Consider the following 24569-nt stretch of genomic DNA (forward strand, 5'->3'; position numbering starts at 1 on the left):
GTTCTCTAATGTTGCCTCTGGGGTGAGGATCTAATTTTCTATGTCAGTACTGCCCTGGTGGTATATCCTTAGGGCTGCTTGATAAGTCCCTTGGTTGACATGTCTGCAGTATGCAAATTCCATCTCCTGGTTCATCTTGCAACTCCCTGTAGTTTGAGTCTTTGTTCTCATGCACACACAGTCACGGTGCCTTCTCCTCAATACCTCAATAGTAACTTTTAAAATCATCTTCTAAATGTGCTAATTATAAAGGTGAAAGCAAAGACATTAATTGGCTAGGCAGCCAAACCGGGGAAGTGTTCTTCAATCCAAATACATTGATTACTGCATAAACAAGAACAGGTTTAATGTGTAGGCAGTGTAAAACACTCTCAGGAAAGGGCTCCAAACTCACTGTTTGATGATTATTTTATCCTGCTTTTCCATTTGACACCCCTAGGCCACACCTTCAAAGAAGGAACAGATATATAGATATGGCCTAACTTTGAGACTTTCTACCCATTCCGCTGCACAGTGGGAGGCAGGGGGCTTAGAGGCCTAGTAAAGATTCTTCAGGTTTTAGCTCCAACTGCTGCACCATGCTGCGAGTTCCAGGGCAAGTTCTCGAGGACAGAGTTCTTAGATGATTTGCCTGGGAAGATGCAGGGATTTAATCAGCTCCTGGCTGCAAGTGTAGATTTTTCTTGTCATTGATGTGCCTGAGAGTCGAGGCACAAGCCTGCTCTTTGGGGGGAGCTCTCATCATTTCATTGAAGCTGCAGAAGAAAAAGCCAGATAAAGACTAAATATCCAAAGTCATTAAAGTCTGGACTGCTTTCTCCCATACAAGGCTTTTTCTGTAATAGAATTATTGTTGGGGAATTTTTCGAAGTTGGCTCAAGGAAGAAGCTACTTGGGAAATGAAAAGAGGAAAAACTACAACTGGTCCATGGAATCAAAAGGAAAACAAAAGCCCTCCATGTAATGTCTTTTGGTTCACCCTAAAGCTGGGACTTAGATCCAGTGTGTTGTTACTTAAGAATGGGCTGAGAATCCGAATGATGTCTCCAAGCCCTTTGGCTTTCTGGGAAAAGCCTTTATTTGACAGGCCAAAAATATTCTGCTTGGGGGTTGAGTCTCCACAGAATTAGACAAAGGCCATCAGAGCCTGTTCCATGGTGATCTGAAGGCTTCTGTCCAGGACATTTCTGTTGATCTGGATACCATCTATAGTCTCAAATCTACGGTGCTTGCTTGTAACATTTTAATAGCCAGCCTGGATTTTTGGCAGGCTTTTGTTTAGTTTATTTTTCTCTAAGCTTGAGACTTAAGGAACTGAAATTTGAGAGCATTGCTGTGTCTTGGAACTTAGTATTGAAAAGGCTATTGGAGGTGTTTTGTTTTTTTCTTTCTACTGGTTCATTGAAGAATGGAAATTAATTTTTATAAATGTCCATTGGGTAATGTTCCCACACAAGTTTTTTTTTCATGCGTAGTGTAAGCAGGTTCTATCAGAGTTGAAGTTTTTTTTTTCTTTTGTTCTTCTTTCCCTCCCCATCTCCACCCTGTCCCCCAATTCCATAGAAGATAATTTGTAGTAGGAAATATTGAGGGGTGGGGAACAGTCTTCACTATATTCCTAGCCACTTGCTTGCATGCCAGTGCTAATTACTTCATTCAAGTTCCCCAGTCTTTCCTATCCCTGCCATTAAAGGGAAACTTCTTTCACTAATTATAACAACACCTTTCTGCCCCTGGATTTTCGCCTCTTTATGCTTTAAACCTTCCTCACCAAACTCAATGTGAGGATTTCTGAAGAGCTCAAGATATTATTCAATCACCAGGTGAACAGTCTACTCTTAACTATAGTTGATCAGTTGGTTTTCCCTATGACTTTTGAATCTCTAAGTGCTGCAAGGAAATATTAATCTGACATTTTGGTGCCTTTTGTGTTTAACTCCTCACATCCCTTTTAGGTAAAGCTCTGTTCTGTGATCCTGGAAGCATGTCGGGTATTTCCTGACCCAACCACTGCTCATTGCTCCACTTTCCTTGGTATGATGCTTTCACTGTGTAAATATCTTGTACTTGTCCCCGGGTGTCACAGTGGCCTCTTGAAGCAAGCCATTCTCAGTGGCAGAAATTTCTTTTCAAGCACGAGGACACCTCCATCCTGCTTTCCACGGAATTCAAGTTCAGGGTTTGTTTAAATAAGTAAACAAATAGAACCTGTCTGTAGCTGAGTTCAAAAACCTTGGTTGATCTGCTTCCTTTGTCCCTTTAAGCAGGAAATGACCTTCAACTTTGAATTTAAAACCTGAAAAAGATGGGCAGAACACATGCCTCTTACAGGGTGTATGTAGTACCTGAGGATGAAGGACCGACTCTCACTCACTGTCTTCACTGGCTACCACCTCCCAAGGCTGTGTTTGTAGACTCTCCCTAGGGCCAGCTGTTCCTGGGCCCTTTTCCTTTGGCACTGTGGCCCACTTAAGCCATGTGCACTGTCTCCCCGTTACCACCCCCACAGCCTATCCCCTGTCCCCTCCAGGTCCTGAATTCTCTTGCTTTTGCTGAACTTCTGCTCACCAGGTGGGTCCTTTTGAGCTTTCACATCCCTCTTTTATTTATTTATTTTTATCCACAGGCTTATTCCATGTGCACCATTGTCTGAATTGTCATGAATTTTGGACTTAATTCCGGATTGTCAAAGGCATGTTTTCAGCTGAACAAACCAAATGAACTAAAAAGCTTCAGCCCTTTTTTACTTTATTCTCATTACCCATCCCAGCAGGGAGGATGAGTAAAGAATGCATCCTCTAGATCCTGAAAGAATTTCTAATATTCGTCCTTTCTCCATAAGATACAGAGCTTAATCCTTGCTTTAGACATTTTCCTTTTTTTCTAAATAAACAGGGCCTAATTGGAAAAAGCTGAGAGAGCTAAGCAGAAAAGAATAGAAAACATTTACTGAGCTTGGAAGTGCATATTGAATGCTGCAGGAAATTTGCATATGGATTACTTGATGAAAAAAAATAGAAACATTCTCAGCCCATTAGTTACTGTGATGGACTCCCACTGACTAAAATCCAAGTACTTTTGCCTTGTTTTCTCCAACTGTTCTTTTCTGTAATCATTTCTCTTTGACCACAGGGCAGCTGTTCTGTTACTGCACTTTGTACTAAGGAAAGACAAAATAAGGAATGTAGCTGTACCTAGATTGTGAGCAGGCTACCTCTGATTTGATCCACCAGCATTGTTCCTTTATTTCTAAAAGGGTTGCTTCTTCATCAGAAGAGCTTCAGAGCCAGAATTTTAGCCCTACAGGTGTGTTAAATGGCAATCCCTCATTGATTCCTCCCTGGTGCCTCAGTTTCTCCAAATGCAAAATGGAGGGTAATGTTTAACAGCACTAACGCAGATCAGGGAATCAATGAATATTTATAAAAGTAAATTGAGTCCCTGGAATATAAAATCCCACAGAAATTCAAAGCATAATTAAGGTAGGGAGAACAGATTAGTGTTAAATATATGTGTGAAACACATTTTATATTTCCTTCCAACAAAGGCTGAATTTAATTTACTCCAAGTGAGGGGGAGAAAATGAAAAAAGTGGTATTGTGAATTAGGATTCTAAATTTGGATTTTGATATGTTGATTGGTGTGCTACAGACATAAAGCAACATGTTGACGTTTTCAGCAAGTGCATGCGTGTGTGTATGCGTGTGTGTGTCTGTGGAAGTGAAGTGGAGATATATATATCAAATCTAATTACCATTGGCATTATTCCTCCAGGAGAGTCAACAGCAAGTACTTGCAAAATAATTGTTATCAGAAAGATATTTTAAACTACTTTGAATCTATACAAAAGACATTAAACATGGATCAGCTCTTTGCATTGTGGTATGAGGCAAAACCATTTGTACATGAAAGTATTCAGACATTGCCTGCAGAAAACATCTATATCACTGTGCCATTGTTTTAGGGTATAACTCAAACTGTCACTTTACAAAGGAATCATTGAGTATTAAGAGAAGCGGAAGTCAATGTGTAAACATCAAAATATCAATATCCATCAGTCCATTTCAGGTTATCCACAAAGGCTTGGAAGCTGTTAGAAAGATCTGTGCAATATTGATCATGTAAATGGTAAGAAATCCTAATAGATGAGAAGGAACCCTCGGTATTATCAATTCCTAAGTGCTGCATGAGCAATTTTTTCCAAAGGGTGAGGAAATATACATACACAAACATTTTTATCAAAAACTATGTCCCATAGAAAATCCAAGTTCACCTATTTTTTTCCTGATCAAATCTCTTAAAGTATGTGAATCTTTCATTGGAGTAATATAGGAATGGCTAAACCTTCTGGAGAGAGGTAAAATTCACCAGAGAATTTGTGTGAATGGAGAACCCCAGGTCCCAGAGAAAATCAAGAAATGGTGACCCCTTATCCAAGAAGACCTTTACATGAACATTTGTGTTATCAACTTTGCATTGCTATGACCAAAATAACAGACAAGAATAACTTAAAGGTGGAGAAGTTGATTTTGGCTCAGGGTTCCAAAGGTTTAGTACATGGCCAACCAAGTCCTTTCCTCTGGGTCCCAAGGTGAGAGGGAACATCATGGCAGAAGGGCATGGTAGAAGAATGTTGCTCCATTCATGGCAGCCCAGAGGAAGGCAGGGGTGGCGGGGTAGACTACAATGAAGAAGGACCCTTGTGGGCACCCCCTAGTGGCCACCTCCTCCAGCCACCCACCACCTGCCTACAGTTATCAACCAATCTTTTCTAACTAGGATGGACTGCTTAGGTTACAGCTCTCACAATCCAATAATTTCACCTCTGAACATTCCTGTGTTAACACAGGAGCTTTGGGGGAACACCTCATTCCAAACCATATATAAATCAGAAATCACTTAGGCAATAATTACAATATGATTTTTTTTTAAAAATGCAAACTAAGTAAGATCCACCTGGGGAGAACACTGAGTTTGTGTTGTCAGTCAGATCTTGTAGGACCTTACCATTACAAATATGTGACCTGAGGACAGGTAGCATCCCCATCCAATGGGAGGTTTTTAGAAATATAGAATCCAGGACCCACCTAGTCTTCTTGCTCCACCAGAGTCTGCCTTATAAAAAGCTCTTGAGGAGGTCCTAAATTACTAGTTGGTGTATTATTGCTTCAGGTCTCATGCACTGTCTCCTCACAATAATTTCTTGATAAAGTCTCAGTAATTGACTTTTGATCATTGAATAAATGATGATCCAGAGAATAACTTTGACATTTGGATAATCTGACCCATTATTATCCATCAGTCCCAGGTTTGGTAATGTTTATTCATTGAGTATCTGGCAGGTGGAGGCCCTGTGCTATACTCTGGAAACAGGGACAGACAAGATTGATTTGGAACCCAGAAGATAATGATTAAGCAGATGATTATTTAATGGCAGGGAGATAGAGAATTAGAAAGGGAAAATTTTACACTGTGCAGAGAAAGTACAATTTGGGTGAGCCTGATCAGGTTTGGTGGGGAAGATCAGTGTGTGCCAGTTATCCCCTGAGTGGTGCTATTCTGTGCAGGCTTCTGGTTCAAAGGTGCAACATGAAAGCAAAAGGGCTGGGAGGTCGATTACCATTTCCTGGTAGAAAGGTGCAAAAGAAGGAAGCCAATGGAAACTAACTTTTTCCCCAAAACGAATGTTTTTATTGGCCATATGATTTTATTTTTGAGGTATCAAAAGCTTACGTGGTTTGCCCAAATCAGAAAAATAATAAACACCACAAGACCAGGGAACATGGAAACAAAAGCTCTAAATTGGGATTGTTTCCTGGTGCCTTGTTGATTGTCATTCAGCAAATTCTCTTGGTCTGAGTGGGCCTGTGGCTAGGCAGGTTCTGGTTTCCTCTCTCTCTCACCATGGTTGTCTTCAAGCTGGGTCAGAGAGGTAGTGATCAGACAGGTACAGAATCTACCTTGACTGTTTTTAGCTAATCTCAGATTATTCCGAAGGGCAGGGGTATAGGCTTTTCACTCTCTTTCTCCCTTTCCTTCTTTATCCTGTTGAGATTGCTTTTCCATCTCAGTCATTTCAAGTCTGAATTTGATTTGCATATCTAAACTGCTAATTATACCAATTACTTTCAGTGCTTCTGCGTTCTAAAAAGAAGTCTGAAACTGACCCCTTTCATTAAAGTCAGTGTCAGTTCACTCTGAATTTGGAGCTGTGGAGACAGGTCTTTTTGCATGCTCTCTCCCTCTTTCCTTATAAATATATTTTTAAAAGGCTAGCTGCCAACAACCGTATTTTTGGGATCCTAAATGCTCATGTTTCTGGTCATGTTTTTCTGCAGTCCAGCATACATTCTTTAACTAAATACTACTCTTGAAAGATCAAAAGGAGTACTCCCTGCTTTCATTTTGTTCTTGGCTGTAGCTCATGGATTGCTTTCTTTCTTTTTCTTTTCATTTTTCTTAATTTGCAAAAAGCTTTCTTTCCTTCAGAAGAAAAAGAAGTGGCTGTGTGGATCATGAAGACATCATTAGAGTTCACTAATACAGTATGTTCTGAAGTTGCTTTACTACCACGTCCTTTCAGTATTATTTACCAAGTAGCTGAAATAATTGGGCTTTGAATTTTTAGATTACTCTAAAGCAAGACCTATTGTCACTTGTTGCTGGATGTAATTGCACCGTATGTATTTAGTGAAGCTATTTATTCATCTCCCTGGTGAATAACTTTGTCAAAATGAGTTGAGATATTTCCATGTGTGCAGTTGGAAACTAGAAAAAAATATGCATTTCATGTAGCTTTTAGAATTTATAGAGGACTTCACAAACATTTTTCGTCTTTAGACCTGAGGGCCTGTTCTTTAAGTTCTACTCATCTTTTATTGTTCCCCATTGTTTGTTAGAACAAACTCAGTTTGAATGGGTATAGAGTTGTTCTGAGTGGATTTTAAAAACTAGAAGCATAGTTTTAAAAAGAGAAAGAAAGGGAGAGGCATTTAAATGTGAATAACTTGCATTTTAGTTTTTAATAACTCATTTGTTCATTAATCACCAAGTCTGCTTTGGGAGCATTCTGTGCACATCACTGCACCATGGAAAGGAAAGGCCTGGTCCCCATAATAATGGCACTCACAGTTCCTTACAGATATATAAGATCACATAGGTGGGAGACTAAACTTAATGTTGGGGACACAGGATGCTTTCCTGAAAAAGGAGTATTTCAACAACATTCTAATAGATGCGTTCAGTTTAACCAGGTAGGTACAGAGGAAAGCTTTTTTCCTCCTATTGGTAAGTGCTTTGAGATGTTAAAGGGCATGGCGCCTTGGAGGAGCCAGAGCTGAGGGAGCAGGGGAAGAGGGAGAGGTGAGGACTAGACTGGAGACACCACCCAGAGTCATATCACGCAAGACCTTGTGAGCAGTGGCAAGGCTTTGGGCTTTACCTGATAACCAGTGAGAAGCTTTTAAAAAATTTAACACAGAGCAGTAACTTCATTAGATTTCTAGTTTGCAAAAGATTACTAAAGGATGGACAGGGGCGAGAGTGAATCAGGGAGAGCCATGGGAAGAAGACTGGGTGGAACACTACAAGTAGTATTCACTAAAACACCAGGAGAACAGGAGAAGTGGACCAGGTGGGGTTGATGGTGGCTTCACCCAGGCAGAGTCAGATGGAGATGGAGAGAAGTGTTCATGTTTGAAAGGTTCTTAAGGACTTGGAGATGTGGATGTGTGGGAGAAAGAGATAACAAGGATGACTTCCAGGCTTTGGGGTTGCATTTCTGGGTGAGTAGATAGCAGGGAAGGAAAACTCTGTCTTGGGGGAAGAGATCATTGTTAAGTGTTGGAATATGTACTTTGAGGCACCTGTGAGCCATCAGTACAGACACATGGGCAATAGGTCCTGAAGTTCAGAGGAAAGTCCTAGGTCAAATTTAACCATAGATAGCCATTCATCTTCTGATGTAATGTAGGTTGGATTCCTACATTCAAAGATGGGAAACACTAAAATAGTTTTTCCTCTGTCTCAAGGAATTTTTCCTCAATGGAATTGGAAGAGCTACAACATTTAGGTGAATATTTGATTAAGATTTAAAAAAAAAAAAAACATTTACTGAACACCTAATATGTATCAGGCACCTATTAGATTATGGCAACTGCTAAAACATCTTTCTTTACTACATTAGTAAAGTTACTTTGAAGAAAGGCTTAGCTAAGTGTGCATCAAAGAAGGACCAAGTTTTGCTACTACTGGTAAATTGGTAGTAATTTCTCGGACTCATATATTTGGTGAAATGAGGGTTTGTGGTGTAAGCTATTATATTGTTTGTCTGAATGTACAACCATAAGGTTCTTCTAGAATTGCCATGTTCACTTTTTCATGCCAGGTCTCACTGTGCATTTGTTTCTCTGCAGCCTGCACTTCTGAGTGGCTCACAGATGCATACCACATTTTTTTTTTCAAATTTGAGAACTATAGTTAGTTAAAAGGAAGATTATGCCAAGAACATAAGGCTCACAGTACTTTCCAGTCATAGCTAATGGCTTAACTCTGCTCAGATTTTGGTGAGAATAATTGGCATGATTTAGGATAGTTGGTCCTTGTAAATTAAAATTAATAGTATTTTTCACTTTGTAAAGTAAAGAAAATGCAATTGGATTTCCTTCAAGATATCTCCCCCTCCCTGATCTTCTTGACCTCTTGAGAAGCTGTATTCCCTTGGAGTTCTATGGTTAAATAATTGAACCAGAGGTCATGCTTCTAGTTAAGGCTCTGTCACTTACTACCATGTGACTTTGGCAGGTCACTTCACCTCTCTAGGCCTCAGTTCCCTACACTTATGAAACAGGGATTAAAAAAAATACTAGGTAATTTGAATACATAATAGATGGTGATGATAATTGAGAATTTATTATGTGCTAAGTACTTTCCTGCCAGGATTGTTGGATTTGTAAGATGGCAAAGAGATAAAATAAAGGAAGAAACATATTTTGGAAATGACTCTTTTACTTTTTCGGAGAATATGAAACAAGAGTAACACAAGTTCAATGCTGTGACCAACTACCCTAATTAGACCAATATTCTCAGCAAGTCTGAAATATCTGAGATGGTGAAATACCCACATCCATTCCCAATTTTACAACTTTAGGAAAAATTTTGCTTAGGTTTATCATTCTTGTGATAAATGGAGTGAGTTCCAGAGAGAGGGAATACAAGTTGCATTTAAATAGAAGAGCCCAGGGGATTGAGGTTAGAAATTTTAGCCACAGTATTTTCATATGAATTGTTGGGATCAAAACTCAGTGCACGCCTGACAGTGATTGAATATTCCATAGGTCCAAAATCTAAAAGGGCATCATTGAAAAGAGTTACAGCTTCTTGCAGACCACGAGTGAACCAAGGCCTTACCAAAGGCAGGGACAAAGTGTGAGAGCAATTCCCTCCACACCCAAAGAGGAAAAGCAACAGATACTGATGGAGTACTTTAAAATCAGAGACAGGAAGAAGAGCAGATGGAAGACACGAAGGATTCTCTGGGCACCTGCTATGTGCCAGTCGGGCTTGTGATAGAAAGTCACAGAGAAAGCTCAGCCTTCAAAGTAAAGGAACTGGAGAGGTTGCATTTTGGAAGCAAGTGACTGAGTGATTTTGATGAAACTGTGAGTTGTCAGGAAATATTCTCAACCCTGGGAATGTGGAACTGCAGAGAGGCTTCGTTCTGAGACGTTCCCTTTGTATGGAGTTTTAGGCCACCAGGGCTAATGCAAGATTTTGAGTTCCACTATTTTCATATCTGTTTCTTTTTTAAGCAACCAGTTGCAGATGACTTTTAGCAAGAGGTACAGAATTTATATTTAAGCAATGCAGAATGGAAATTGATGGCTTTCTGTTGAGGAAAGCAGTGTCAAGAAAACATCCCTGACACTGTCACCCCCCCGCCTGCCACCCCATCCCAGTGGTGGAAATTTTACATTTGAAAGTGAAAAAGGCTTAAGATATAATTTTTTAATCCCATCTTTCCTGCCCACTTGCATCTCTTCCAAAACTTGTCAGGGCCAGATCTGGAATAGCAAGAGCCATTAAAAATTTGGCATCTTGCACTCCGTTTTTTGGAATACACTCAGTGTGGGCCAATTTATGGTAAATTATTCTCTTCGTGTGTGAATTTCCTTTTCTTTCTTGGCAAATTCCTGCTTGCTTCTACACCCCTGCACACAGATCTTAAACACACGCATCTATTACAGAATCTGTGTGGGATATGTGTGCAAGTGTTAAAGCGTGTGCCCGTGGCTGTCCCCACAAGTGCATATGCACATATTTGCACCTATGTGCAAAGCAAATTGACTTAAACAGTTTGTCTTGGAGGTTTGTGTTGCTGAATGTATGTTAGCATACATTCTGTCTCAACCCGCAAACAGTTTCTCAGTCAAGAGATGACAGAATTCAGCAATCATTTTGGGAAACACCATAGTAAATAAATATATTTCTTAGCTCTGTTAAACCAAGCATGCCAATTCTTAATAAAACTGAAGGCAAGCAGTGGCATTTCTCATCTTTACATTCAAAGACAATTACGGGGCATCTAAGTTCACTGCCAATGGCAAAGTTGGCACCGAGGCCTTGCTACAGCCCCTGTACTCTGAACAGAACTCTGTAGTTAAGTGTAGTTATGACCTGGGACTGTCATTGGAACTTCTGCCTCCCATTTGGAAAGGTTGGCTGTAGGATGGTTGACAGAGGTGTGGCATCATGGGACATTGCTTGACCTCCTTTTGGGGCTACTTGACTCAGGGCATTTCAGGGCAAGGTCCCAAAGATCTTTTTTCTTTGCATGAGAAACTCTGATGAGAGGTTGTTTCCTGGCATATTTGAGAGCATATTAGCTCAACTTTTAAAGGGCAATTTAAAACAGTTTCTTTTCCTTTATGTATGAAGAAGGCACACATTTATATGCCTTGAATTATTACTAATAATGTGTTCCGAATGGATCTGTGTATGTTTAGTTCAAATTTGGAAATGGGTGGGGTAGGAAAACAGCTCACTCACTTTACCAGTCTTGCTAAGGATTTCTCAGGACATCAATAAAGAAGTTAATCCATCACATCCACAAAAAATACAACCATATGTTGCTATTAGTATTTTCCCCACATAGTTAGACATTAAAATAAATATACATTTTACAGTAGTCCTATAGGACATTAAAATCCAACATCTAAAACCCATAAATGTATTTTATAGCTCTTGTGATGTTGACCATTTGATGTCATCATGAGCAGTAACTAGCCCTACCTAATTAAAAGGCCTTAATGAGCTTACTACACAAGGAAGTCTAGGAAATCAATATGCTTCTTACAAAGAGTTCATTCTCTCCATTTCATTTAGCATTTATTTAGCAAATAATCTATGATCACTTGAGTATGTGCCAAGCACTGTACCTAGTGCTGGCAATAAAAAGATTAATAAGAGTCAGTTCCTTGTCCTCATAAAGCTCACAGCCTTGTGAGGGAAACAAACAATCCAATTAGCGTGCCTCCATGTGCTGGCAAGGCAGCAGGCAAGGCGTGGTGGGGATGTGTGGGGACCCATGCATTGTGCCCCCATGAAAGCCTATGGGATGGCTTCCCAGAGGAGGTGGCCCCAAGCTAAAGGGTCAGTAGGATGTCACAGCAGAGGGAGTCACACGTGGAAATTCGAGAGGTAAAAGGAGCATGCTGCTTAATTAGAGAACTGCGACTGGGATGGAGTGGAGCCCAGGTGGGAGAGTTGGGGGCACAGGAAGAAGGAACAGACCTGACCACATATGTGCCAAACCATGGGTCTCTCTTGTGCTTTCTTCTTCTCGCTTCCCTTCTCTAGCCTGTAGTCTTTTGCTTTCTTTTTTTTTTTCTCCTTGTCTTTCCTTTTTCTTCGTTCTTTTTTACTTTATTGATCCCCATCTGTCTTCTCAAAGTTGAAAATATATCTCTGAGCCAGACATTCCAGAGGAACTAACGTTTCAGAGAACATTTCAGAGGTTTAAATGCAGTGATTATTGCCTAAAATGCAAAGGACAGTTCCCCCAACTTCTCTCAGTTTCCTTATCTTCCCAATGTTCATCTTACCTTTGATATGAAGAAAATTGTATTATGGTGTTGGAGTAGGCTGAATGTATGTCAATCTCTGGATGTACTTGGGATGCAGGAAAGGTAGGATTGAGCCTGATGTTTCTTCTGGATAAGGCACAGAGCCTAGCTAATTGCTGAATGTGTAGGCATTTCAGGCTACCAGGAGCCAGATGTGTAGGATACATTCTGTGGAGCAAGGAACTGGTTACTTGGAATTATTGACTTGTGCCTTAAGGTTTGAAAGAATTCTTTAATATAGAGTGGGGACATATCTGAACATTGCTTTTGTTTACCTTATATATACTTCATATAAGAATTGTGCTTTTGTATGACATGCACAGGGATTAACTTTTACGAAGGTAAGAGGCAAAATGGAGTCTCTTCAGCAATTTAAGATATCATGTATTATTCATGACACATCAGTACAATGCTGGGAGACTACAATTGCAAGCAAATAATTATGTCTGCGAGAGGGTGAATAATGAAAAACTGGTTGGCTGGGGGTTGTGTAAATACAACAATTAGTTTTTGTTGTCATTGTTCATTAGCACTGATTTCATACAATCTGTGAAAATATATCCACGACAGCATGCATACATCAGAGGTTGGAATTATACCTGACTGTGTGGTGGTCAGAAACAAAGGTACATAAGAAATTAAATAATTTAATTGTTTTGGGCGTGTTTATGCACAACTAATTACATAGCCATAAAATATATTTGCTCCACTGGCATGTAATCAAAGTGCATTTATTGCGGTCTGTCAACCCCTGAAGCATGCATGCTCTTGTTGGATGCATACTCACAGATTGCATGAAATCAATGCTAACAAACAACAACAGAAACTTATTGTTGTGTTTACACTATTCCCAGACAACCAGTTTTTCATTATTTTCCCTCTCATAGAAATAATAATTTGCTTGAAATTATAGTTTTCTGGCATTGTATTGATACAACTGGAATAATATATGATACCTTATATTTGTTGAATAGCTGGAGAGGGCCACGCGATGTGCTTTAAATACCAGCATTGTACTGTGGAGGATTCTCTTTCCAGTTGTGAATATAATGCCCATGATGAGGTTCCTTTTGTGTTCTGCTCCTTTGAATTGTTATAAACCAGACACTTGATGATTTCTTTAAAAATTTAGTATGGTTCAATTGTTGGCACAGAAATAACATATTTTTCTCCATATTTTCATGTGGCTTCTAAAGACCATCTTCCCATTATCTTTTTTAAGTTGAACCCTCATTTATCTTGCTACCTCATTTACAGGACTCTTTTAAGGACCAATTGCTACTCATGACCAAAAATGTTAAAAAAAAAAAAAAAAAAGGAATTGGCTTAAACATAAAAAACACGTGTACTGCCCAGTTAGGTGATCTTTCTATTATACAGATTTCTTATTGATTTATAAAACAGAGAAGAATGAAAAGCCAAGATATTGTATTTATGAACTATTTAATAGATTCATGTTGTATAACAGAATAACAAAGGAAAGAATAGTAACTGGCCTCTATTACAGTTTATAAAAACATTATAGGAAAGATTTTATATTAATTCAACAAAATTTTTAATAGTTTCAGAAAATCTAGATAAATGAGTACTGCAGGCCACTTCAGAATACCAGATGAGTGGCATGTACTAAATTGGTTTACTTGTTGAGGTCAAATGTTATAACCTCTTCTTCCCTCTGGCTATCCCATCCAAACCTAGGGGCAGTCTGACTTTTGAGGGTTATTATAGGAAATGGAAGTATTTGGATACTTGGAGCATTTGGAAACTTAGGCTAAGTGGCAGTGATTTCCCTGAAGGGAAAGGACTCTCAAATTAACTCAGGATAACTACCAAGACTTTAAATAATTTCCAGTGAGGCCACCGTTACTTGGGGAAGAACCTTTGAAATGTTAGAAAATCAGATATTACCTTTTAGCAACCAAAAGGAAACAGAAGCTCCTGGGTGCCTTGTTCTGTATGGACAAGAGGGTGATTCAGTTGTGGACATGAGTAAAATCACCAAGTAAAAACATGCAGAGACATGTTTGCTGTCCTTCTTGTGCAGTTACTGTCTGAATGAACAAGGAGCAGAAGGAAGTCACTATTACTCAGTGTGATGGATTCATGAACTAGATACTTCTTAAAAGCCTCAGAACATTTGAATTATTTTCTTTATTCCCTTTATGTAATACTTTCTACAAACTGATGTGGTAAATATTAAGGTTTGCTGAAGCATCCAATACTAATTAGAATGCACTGGAAACAGAAACCGGAGTGGCACAAGGCGAGCCATATGTCCAAATGCAACTCAGCTGAAGGAGGAAAAAAAAAAAAAAATCACATGGCCCCACTATGCTTGGTCAGTCTTTCTGTTTTGATTCTGTGTCCTTTTATTTTTTTTTTTAAACTGACTTTTCTTCTGCCTTTTTTTTTCCTGTTATTTTCCCAACCTAAATTTTAAAATCAGATTATACTGTTCTGTACTCTAAAGACAAAGCTGCCCCAGTTTGGTTCATAAAAGGCAAACCCTTTCTTCTTTCATTCTTTCTCTAGTTCTTTTGTTTATTTCCTCCTTTCTAAATCCCACCAAACCATATTTTCAACACAGGGGTCACTAATAATCCTCAGGACCTTGCTTCTCAAAGTATAATCTTTGAACATTCAGCATTTCCAAGGGAGACGATTAGAAATGCAGACTGTCAAGCCCCACACCAGACCTACTGATCAAAATATGCTTTCCAACAAGACCCCCAGGTGATTCATGTGCACATAAAGCTGGGAGCACTGCTCTGGAAGGAAACTTCGAGAAGTAAATGCCAGCGGAACACATGCATGAGATTCTTCACCTCTTTTCAGGTGTATCAGCTGACCCTTGGCTATTCCTTTAGCCATCTCTTTCTGAGTCGCTACAGCAGTCTTTCATTTATACCTCCTGAAGGTATGCACTTGATTCAAGTGGACTTGAATTCTTGGACTGAACTGTGGAAATTACCTTGACTGTATCCAGGGCATTAAAAATGTTTGTTGACCTTTCCATCCATGTTTTTTGTCGCTGCTGTCTTTGGGCTGTCTGTGGAGATGTAAGCTAGCGTGTGATTCATCAGTCAATTCTTGCTGCGTATCACAGTGTCAGCCTTCACTAATGGGATTAATTGGTCTTGACTGATAAAATTGTATAAGTGTATACCTCCAAGGGCCATAAACACTGAGCCTTAATTGAAATCAAATGTATATTTTTAAAAAGCATGTCCAGCATCATAGACTCCTTTCTGTTGGGGTTTTGTTGACATTAGCAATGGTAGAGAAACCTCATCAGTAAGGTTTGCTGTTATTACTGCTTTGAATACAAACTTGTGCTTTTCAGTACTTTAAGTAGCTGATTAGAGGAGGGAGTAATAGTCTACTTGATTATTGGGTACACATATGGAATAAATCCTATTTTAATGGTGTCTAATGAGCCTTTCATTTTTAGAACTTTACACAAAAGCCTCTAATAGAAAGGGAAAGTAATATTTCAAAGGTCATCTTAATGTTACTTAATGTCAACAATCCATAATCAAACCAATATATAGAGATGCTGATTACAGTCCAGTGTGATTCTTCAAATATGAAATAATTTTCTAAATTAGCAAAATGGTGCAATCTAAGTCTTTAGGTTTGAAGCAACTTAAAATTTCTAATTAAAGTTTGTTATTAAAAACAGCCTCAGAGTTAAAAAGATTTTTCTCAGGGTGAGATTTCACGCAATGCAGTATTTTAAAGTTCTGTCATTTACAGTTTCATGCACTGCTCTCATGTGTGTCTGTAATTCCACTGAAATGTGCAGATGGAGAATTAGGGCTCCCCGTCAGTGCTTTCTCTCAGCAGGAGAATGTGCTGTCCAGTAGAAATGCACGATGTTTTCTTGGTCAGGAGGCCACCAAGGGAACTTGGAGGCATACATATTTTAGAACCAGACATCTGCTGGGTAGCAGATTTAAAAGTTGGGCATTTAAAGAATCTCTAGTAAGAGATTGATATTCTGGGATTTTTGTCCCATTTGCTGTGTGAATGAAGATAACCCTGCCCAGCCCTGAGATGGAGATATTCTCTTTTTAGTCCTAGGATAGCTGCTACCATGCTCATCCATATGACTCTTTTCCAAATTAGAAGTTGGTGAATCCTCCAAAGCACTTTCCTTTTGTCAAAAGATTGTTATAAGAAAATGAACCGGGATCCCAGTGTGAGTGGCATCCCCTGTCTCACCCGCTCACAATGGGCAACAGAATCTTCTAGAGGGTTTGTTTGCACTCAGATGGCCAGGCCTCACCCCTGGGGCTCTGAGTCTGTCTGGGGAAGGGTCAGAGAATTAATATTTCTGACAAGTCCGAAGGTGGTACTGATGCTGATGCTGATCTGGGAATCATGACTTTGAGCTTCACTACTCAGGGTTCATTAATATATAACCTGCCTGGCCATATTCATTGACCTTGGTATGAATAAACTTTGAGTTTTGTTCATTTTGTTGTTCTTAGTACCTAATACATTTTGCCATACTTGTAGGATCTAACTTGATATTTGTTGGGGGGTGGTGCTAATTAGATAAAGTTACTAACATGGAGAAAATACATAGCAAAGAACTTAGCATGGATTAAATGCTCAACAAACACCAGATTCCCTTCTCACCACCACTGCCCCACACACTGTTGCCCTGTGTTTTTCTCTTTTATATCCTATTTTTCTCCATTTACCTTCACCCTGGGCTCCGAGAGTTTAATTGTGTCTTGTATTTCTCTTATCTTCCTGTATGGGATCTGGTTTTGAGTCTTGGACAGTCTTAGGCTTGGCAATCCAGTTATGGCTCACTGGGCTTCGGTTTGTGTCTCCACAGCCAGTCCAGAAAGGAGAGAACCTGGAATGAAGCTATCACTCAGTCACTGTGTAGGACCTGTTTGGTGGCAATGATAGGAGCAGTCAGTTGACAATTTGGACCTAAGAACTCAGTATAGATCTTGTACTGTAGGAACTTCAGTGAGAAATCTTGTGATCAAAGCCAGGGCAACAGTCCTAATGCTCCTTGCTTCCTAAGCTTAGGTGTTCATTTACCAGGTGAGACAGACACACTCATTAAAGATTTTGAAAATGTGAAAATGCTAAGAAGAAGGATGAAAGGCATCTATTTGCCCACCCACCCAAAGAATTCAGTTTTGGTATATTTTGTAACAATCTCTGGTAAGCCTGCATAAGTGTTAGTTTATTTTTAAAGCATTTGCATTTAGCTGAACTTATAAGTCTAGGGGTGAAACTGCCTCAGGGAGAGGAAATTCTTATGCTGAATTACAGGGTTATTCCCATAATGAATGATAATGATTCATTATAAAATTGTTTGCTTTCAAGTTCCATCCAAATGCCATTAGAGAAGCAAACAGCACCTCCTTCCTCTTGCAGAATCCTAAGTGTGACAAGTTCATCCAGGTGTCTGTGATGTGTTGGGTGTTAGGCCCCCCACCAAGCCATTTGTCAATCCTTTAGGTCCTGATTTTACTGGTCTTGGGTCCATGGTTTCAAGTGAATTTCTTCAACAAGAGTGAGTGGGTGGTGTATATTATGAGTCCCTGCACTCATGAATTGCCTTTCTTCTGCCTTTATTTGTACAACTCAGTGAGATCAAACCCTTCACTCTTAATCTGTTCCCCTGAAAATGCTATAATTTTATCAGTAGTCTTCTGGCCTTTTTAACTATAGAGAAGCTACCCGATATCATCTGGATTATCATTATTATTTCAGATACCCTCATTTGTGGTCTTTTTCAGTCTGATTTCTCTTTTCTTCCCTCCGTCCTTGCTATTTAAAAATCATCAGGATGTTCTGATATGTCATTCATTCTTCACTGATTGGCTGGGAATGCAGCAAGCCCTTTCAAGTTTTTATACTGCTTTTGTTAATAGCAATAATAGCAATTGGTTGAGCTCTAACTGGACATAAAGGTGGACACTGAACTGGAAAGACCTGGGAAATGCTGGCCTACATAAAGTTTATGTCTGATTGTGTGGACAGTTTAGTCTATCACATATCTGGGATCCCTGTAACCACTCTAAGGTAGAATTAGCCTTATTTTATCTGGAGCTCAAAGACACTTTATTAATCTATTCTAAAGTTGTTCTTCATTTCCTTGCTGGTCCCAGAACAATGCTACTTTCTCTCCGACTAGGACCTGAGGCAGCTGTGGAAGGGAGTAGATCCTGGGGCCTACCCAGCTATGGGTTTGTGTCCCAGAATGGAATCCACCCTACAAAAGAGCCTTGCTAGGAACTGGGCTACAGGCCTGTCCCAAACCACAAGCTCATTTCAGATCTAAGTGTGGTCCACCAGGTGATTCCAAGTAAAATAACTGAGTTCCAGGGTTTGCTCTGGGTTGTCATTCAGAGAGAACCTTAAAAACAGGTTTGGTCAGCAGAGACCTCTTAGCTACCAATTTGGAATTAATGTTGAGATCCCTTTATCCTTAAACAGGAGACCCACTTGAAAACCTACAGACATAAACCCTTCAACTCCTCTCTCCTCTAGCGATATGGCATTATACGTCCTTCACTGCTGAAAAAGTACTTGGCTTCGTCAGCATTCATCTTCCGTTCAGGCTAAATTTATTTTTATGTGAAATAGAAATCAGGAAAACACCAAAATTATTTTAAGCAAAATATCAAAATTGAAATAAACCAACATATGTCTGTGAAACATGTATAACTCTCAATCAAAAATAAGTGTAACTTTCATAAATTTCTTAAAATACTCCAGCATGCAAAATCTGAACCACTTAAATAGATGGAGTTGTGACATGCTTGATTATTCTTTCTACTTAGTTCATCCTTTACTTAAAGATAAAAATACCAATCAATCACCAAAACCTGGCCAACTCTAGATCATGCCCTCATGAATAATGTCCTCCATCGTCTATTGTAATAAGTAAGAGAACCAAGGATGTTTGTAGAATCTTAGCAGAAAGACTAAATAATCCCTACTAATTTGAGTGAAAACCATCCTGATCTGATCTTCATTACTTATACTTTTTCCTCTCACTTTCTCCCCTACATTTCTCTCTAAAGAGTAAGGTTTCTGATTGCTTTAAACATATTATGCTTTGTTCTGGGAGGTTTTCTATATTTTGAACTTTCCCTTCCAGTGGGAACTCAAATGGGATTAAAACTGTCAAAGTAACATAAATATTCTGGGGCTTAGCACCAAAGGGAGAATTAAAAGATAAATCCCCATCTCACCTTTAGTTTTCATTTATGGGCTTTCCCTAACACATTTTCTTTATTAGATTGTCACTTTAAGGATTAGAATCACTTTGGCCCTCTAATAATAGTAGCTGATATTTTACCCACAGAAGACATTAATGTTACTGTCAATATATGGTATTGACAAACCAATGACACATGTGTTGAAATATCCAACCTTTCATTTTAATTCTCCTCTTTATGAATTGGATAACAAAATTTCTAAAAAATACAAATAAAAGTTAAGCTCTTACTTTATGTGGGAAATGATTTAGCACTAAATGAGTTGTCTGCTCTTGGTCCTTTTTGAAAGCACTTTAAAATTTTTATCTGGTTAAGCGTGACATCACTCTGCAGGTGATCATGGTCCCTCTTTGGGGAATTGAAAAAAACCCTAAAGTTTTTTTTTTTTCTTTTTAGTTAACAAAGTTTCTGATCATACTGATCTAGTGGACGTGTGCTTTTTTCATCTTAGACTCTTGGATCTCCGATTCTCCCTTTATTCTCATACATCACTCTGACTTTTCTCATTAGTTTATTAGTTGTCAAAAAAGTTTCTTCCTTCCCAGTTTCTTCAATTTAGACCAATTTGGAAATGGAAAAGTGTGTTAATTTTTTTAATAAATCTTTAAGACACACATTACTGTATTTTTATTAACTGAGCCAGATGGCTCACAGTGAATTTTCTCTGACATAAGTAATCACAGAAATCAGAGACCCAAATCTGGTAGAGAAAGTGGCATGTATATTCAGTGGAAAAGTGCACTTTGCATAAACATGTATATTTTTAGATGTAATATTTGTTAGTTTGGATTTCATTTCATTTTATTGTTTTAGGCTAAATACAAACTAAGGACTCCCCGACCCCATTCCCCAGACTCAAGCATTCAAGTTCCTCAACAACCCCAAATTGTTTTCTTTTCGCAGTTTGAAGGTTGCAAAAAGGCCTTTTCAAGGCTTGAAAATCTGAAGATTCACTTGCGGAGCCACACGGGCGAGAAGCCGTATCTGTGCCAGCATCCAGGCTGTCAGAAGGCATTCAGCAATTCCAGTGACCGTGCCAAGCACCAGAGGACACATCTGGACACTGTAAGAATGGCGGGCACTTTCCCACTTCCGGCACTGGTGTAAGGAAGTGCCACTTTGATAGTGGGATGGTGGGAGTGTTTGCTTTATGGACTGCAGGTTACAGGGACATGCCAAGGGTGGCAGTGGAACCTGGAAGAGCACCCAATGGGGACCTATGTGGCTGTTTCAGTTTTTGTAGTTACGGGTTATCCTAATTGTTACAACTTCCCAGGAAGTGTACAAAACAGAAGCAGTTTCTGGGCTGTCCTACAGAAGATTCTAGCCCAGAAGACGATGACCACTGTGGACAGGGCATTAAAATAAGTATTCAAATATCAAGAGCTACCAAAATTGACAACATCTGCTCTTGCTAGAAATATGAGTTGTGGTTTTTGTTTGTTTGTTGACCCAGGTTCTTTTCCTCTTGATGTGAGAACTGGCATGGTTTGAGAATGAATCTGGCCTTTTACTTTAGAAACCACCTGGTATTCAAGCCTTCAAGCAATCTAAAAAGAAACAGCAAATCTCTCCCATGGGTTCAGTCTCATCATGCCTCCTCTGTGTTAATAGCCATATATCCTTTGACACCAACCCTATGAGAGCAGTTGACTTTTATTATTACAGCCTTAACTCCCTTAATGCTGCCACATTTTGCTCATTGGAAAATGTCTTTCCTCTGTAACTCTTGTCTTTTATTTTTCCAATTATGTTGATAGCCCTCCTTTGCATTTCCCAGGCTTTGGTGCCACTTTCCTTACGTTAGACCGGGTAGACCTATGTAATTTTTCTTCACTTAACAAAGCCATCAGGATAAATGTATTATCCACATCACAGATATCTTATCCCACATTCTTGCAAATAATGTATTCATGACAGTACTTTCTCAGTGTTAACATTCTGATGTCTATTATTAAACTACACCAGAGTTTGAATTTTGAAAGTATACTGTTATTTCTACACACCTTCTCATACATATTTAAGATTCTTCTGATGTTATAGTTGACATATTTATTAAATTTTATATTAGTCTCCATTAGTCATATTGATAGAAGTCATTTTAGCTATGTCACATAACCTTTCTAAACAGAATCTCTCTTAATATACATAAATATGATAATCTGCCTGGTAAATATCTGAAATACATTTGAAACAATTCGTATAGGATGGACCCTCTCTGCTCTAGTGGAACTGAATTCTGATTTTAGGGCCAATAGAATAGGATATTAAATGAATAAATGTGGTGAATAGTGGAATTTTTTTAATGTAGAAAAAGGAAAAAAGAATAAATTATGTTAAAATGCCCATTTTGATGTGTCTAAAATGGTCTTGGTTGAATCCAATAAATTTTCCAATTTGTCATTAAACTTTATCATGGAAGAATGAACATTCATGAGACAAGATTGTCTAGAGAAATTGCTTCTACTCTAGCTAGTTATCTGTAGTTTGAAAGAACTATTGTGAGGATGAGTGTTATAGTTCTACAATACCCTTTTCTGCTTGGTGCTAATTTTAGCTAATCAAACAAAGAGCATTTTCAAAAATCATTTCAGAATTTAAAAATACATATCTCTTTTAAAAACTTGAGGAAAGCTGCCTAACATAATACATTTTTATGATTTTAGTTTCATGCAGTAACTTTTAAAAATCAGCTATTTTTACTTTTATGAAAAAGTATTTTTCAATTGTTTTTTCAAACTATCGTTTTTCCTTTTCGTTTATCATTTTTGTTGCACTTATTCATTTTTCGTGTATCATTTTCCAAACTAGCACCTGTTTAAGTATTTACTACATTTAACAAATTGGGAAGCTCTTCTAAAATCATATAGAAATTAAACAACTTGTTTTAAAAAGCAAACTGTAGTTGCTTAAGGAATTTATGATTTAAATTTAGATCCCTGTTCTCTTTCATTAATGACTCCCTATGCAAATGCTATCAGACTTTTGAATAAGGTATCTTTCTTCAACTAAGGGGATTCTTTACTCAAAGAATAATGATTTTCCCACCAATATTACTGAGTTCACAATTTTAACCTTGAAAACTTTTTATTAATTCATTTTTCTATGTCCACATTTAAAATCTAAAGCATGGGAAGTAATGATTCAGTACAGATAGAAAATAATACAATATACAGTTTGAAAAAGTGTAGCATACCATTTAAGGCTTAGGTAATTTGAGATCAGATGACCATGATAGCAGGACACTTAGCAATTCCCTGACATTGCTCTTTTGGCATACTAGTCCTCAAGGTCATCTGGGAGGAATGGTGTGTATTCAGGCTTTCTCAAAGAGCATCTCAAAATTAGATACAGAATGACACAACAAATCCAAAGCACAGTGGTATCAGTTTCTATAAAATATTAATATTCCTAAAGCCTTTTTACATGAAACATCCTGTCACAATCAAAGCATGAGCTTCTTTGGTCATAAGGTGACTTCCAATAAAGCTATTGTCTAGTTGCTTCCCTAATGCCAAGGCAGTGTAGGTAAGACTAGTTCAAGAAAGTCATCTCAGGAGAGATTCCTGGTTCAAGAAATCTTTGTTAACATCGTGGAAACTCATTGGTGAGTGACTTTAGCCAATAATTTGGCTCACCAATTTTGTAAAAATTGAGGTATTAAGAGGCTTGTTCGTCGTTAGATTACCTAACATGTAATGCAGTCTCCAGCACATTCTAGAAGCATGAGAGCTGCTGGTTGATTCAATCAATCAGTCAGTTGGTTAGTGATCAAACACTTTGGATATCAAACTTAGAATTCAAATGGGGTGCACCACATTAAATTATATATTCATGATTTTGCTTTGTTCTCAGAATCAAAAATGGTGAAAAAAAGTAGCAAATCATAAATATTGCTTCCAGCAAGGCCAATAATATAATCCACATGAAAGTTGATCCACAGAATGATAAGCATGCACAGGAAAACAGGAGCATAACATAAACAGGGAAAAATTTGGGTATTTTTTGTTAGTAGTATAGCTGGTTTCTAGAGTAAGAATCCTATTTTAGAGACAAGGTTTCAGTTCTCCTTCTTGTATTCACATCATGTAGGTACAGCTTTCATCTCTCACCTGATTAGAACTAAGTAGATCAGTGACAGTTAATACATCTTATAAACATAGTTAATCCTGTGATTTTTTTTTTCAGTTCTTTGAATAAGCAGAAGGTTTTGATTTATCTTGCAACTGAGGAATCATAGTCTCAAAATCCTGGATAAGAATTTTGTCATTGTAGTAATAGTAGGTGATGATACTAAGACTCGAATGGGTGTGAAGTATTCTCATGCACTCATTCATTCCTAAGAGTTATGTATCAAGCACCAAGGATACAAAAATAAAATAGAACCTAGATTCAGGCTCCACACCGCACATCTCTCGGGAGCATGTGGAATTGGAATAGCCAAAATTCTCATTCCCATCGCGCTCAGCCAAAGACTTGTTCACTTAATGCAGGCTCAGCACCAGGACCCCTCTGCAACTAATAATATTAATGTTCCTCTGGCTGATTTTTCACATGTCTGTTGTTTGAAACCTACTGTCTCTTACTCACTTTACACTAATTTTCCCTTCTTCATTCTCTCCCTCTCTCTTTCTGAATCAGGTTTCTTCTGAAACATACCCAGTTTTTTCTGGACTTTTCTACAGCTTCTTTACCTGAACCCTTAAAGAATATGTGTTTACTAGTTTCTGACAGTACCAAAGATTGTTCTCAGGGAAACATAACTGTAAGTATGACTGGAGATGCTTACTAATAATTTCCACACTGAAAAATGCCACAAGAGGTTTTGTGGTTAGTGTACTACCTAAAGCAGTTTCTTAAAAGCCATCAAGGATAGGACATCTCTTTGTTTCTAACTTTGCATCTTTACTATGATGCAAAGTTCCTGGGCTTTCTAATTGAAATGCATGAGTATTACCCAGCATTCTACATCAATCAGTTGGTAACAGTTTATGCTCTGAATAATCTTTGAGCAAAACCTTCCTCAGTTACCTTAATGATTTAACCACAGCTGTTTCTTTCTTTCTTTCTTATTTAGAAACCTTATGCTTGTCAAATTCCAGGATGTACCAAACGCTACACAGACCCAAGTTCCCTAAGAAAGCATGTGAAGGCACATTCTTCCAAAGATCAACAAGCAAGGAAAAAG

General features: G+C 38.4%; 1 protein-coding gene across 9 annotated transcripts in view; it reads left to right on the top strand.

Annotated features, from left to right (window-relative positions):
- Glis3 (GLIS family zinc finger 3) overlaps positions 1 to 24569 on the top strand; it is a 424342-nt gene that overhangs the window by 300285 nt on the left and 99488 nt on the right. For all 9 annotated transcript variants that reach the window (XM_047525258.1, XM_047525253.1, XM_047525256.1 and 6 more), the window contains 2 exons: positions 20285 to 20446; positions 24459 to 24569. In XM_047525258.1, the coding sequence (XP_047381214.1) occupies positions 20285 to 20446; positions 24459 to 24569 (273 nt within the window). The remainder of the gene's footprint in view (positions 1 to 20284; positions 20447 to 24458) is intronic.

The sequence above is a fragment of the Sciurus carolinensis genome, chromosome 14 (genome assembly GCF_902686445.1).
Source record: "Sciurus carolinensis chromosome 14, mSciCar1.2, whole genome shotgun sequence".
Taxonomy (NCBI): Eukaryota; Metazoa; Chordata; class Mammalia; order Rodentia; family Sciuridae; genus Sciurus; species Sciurus carolinensis.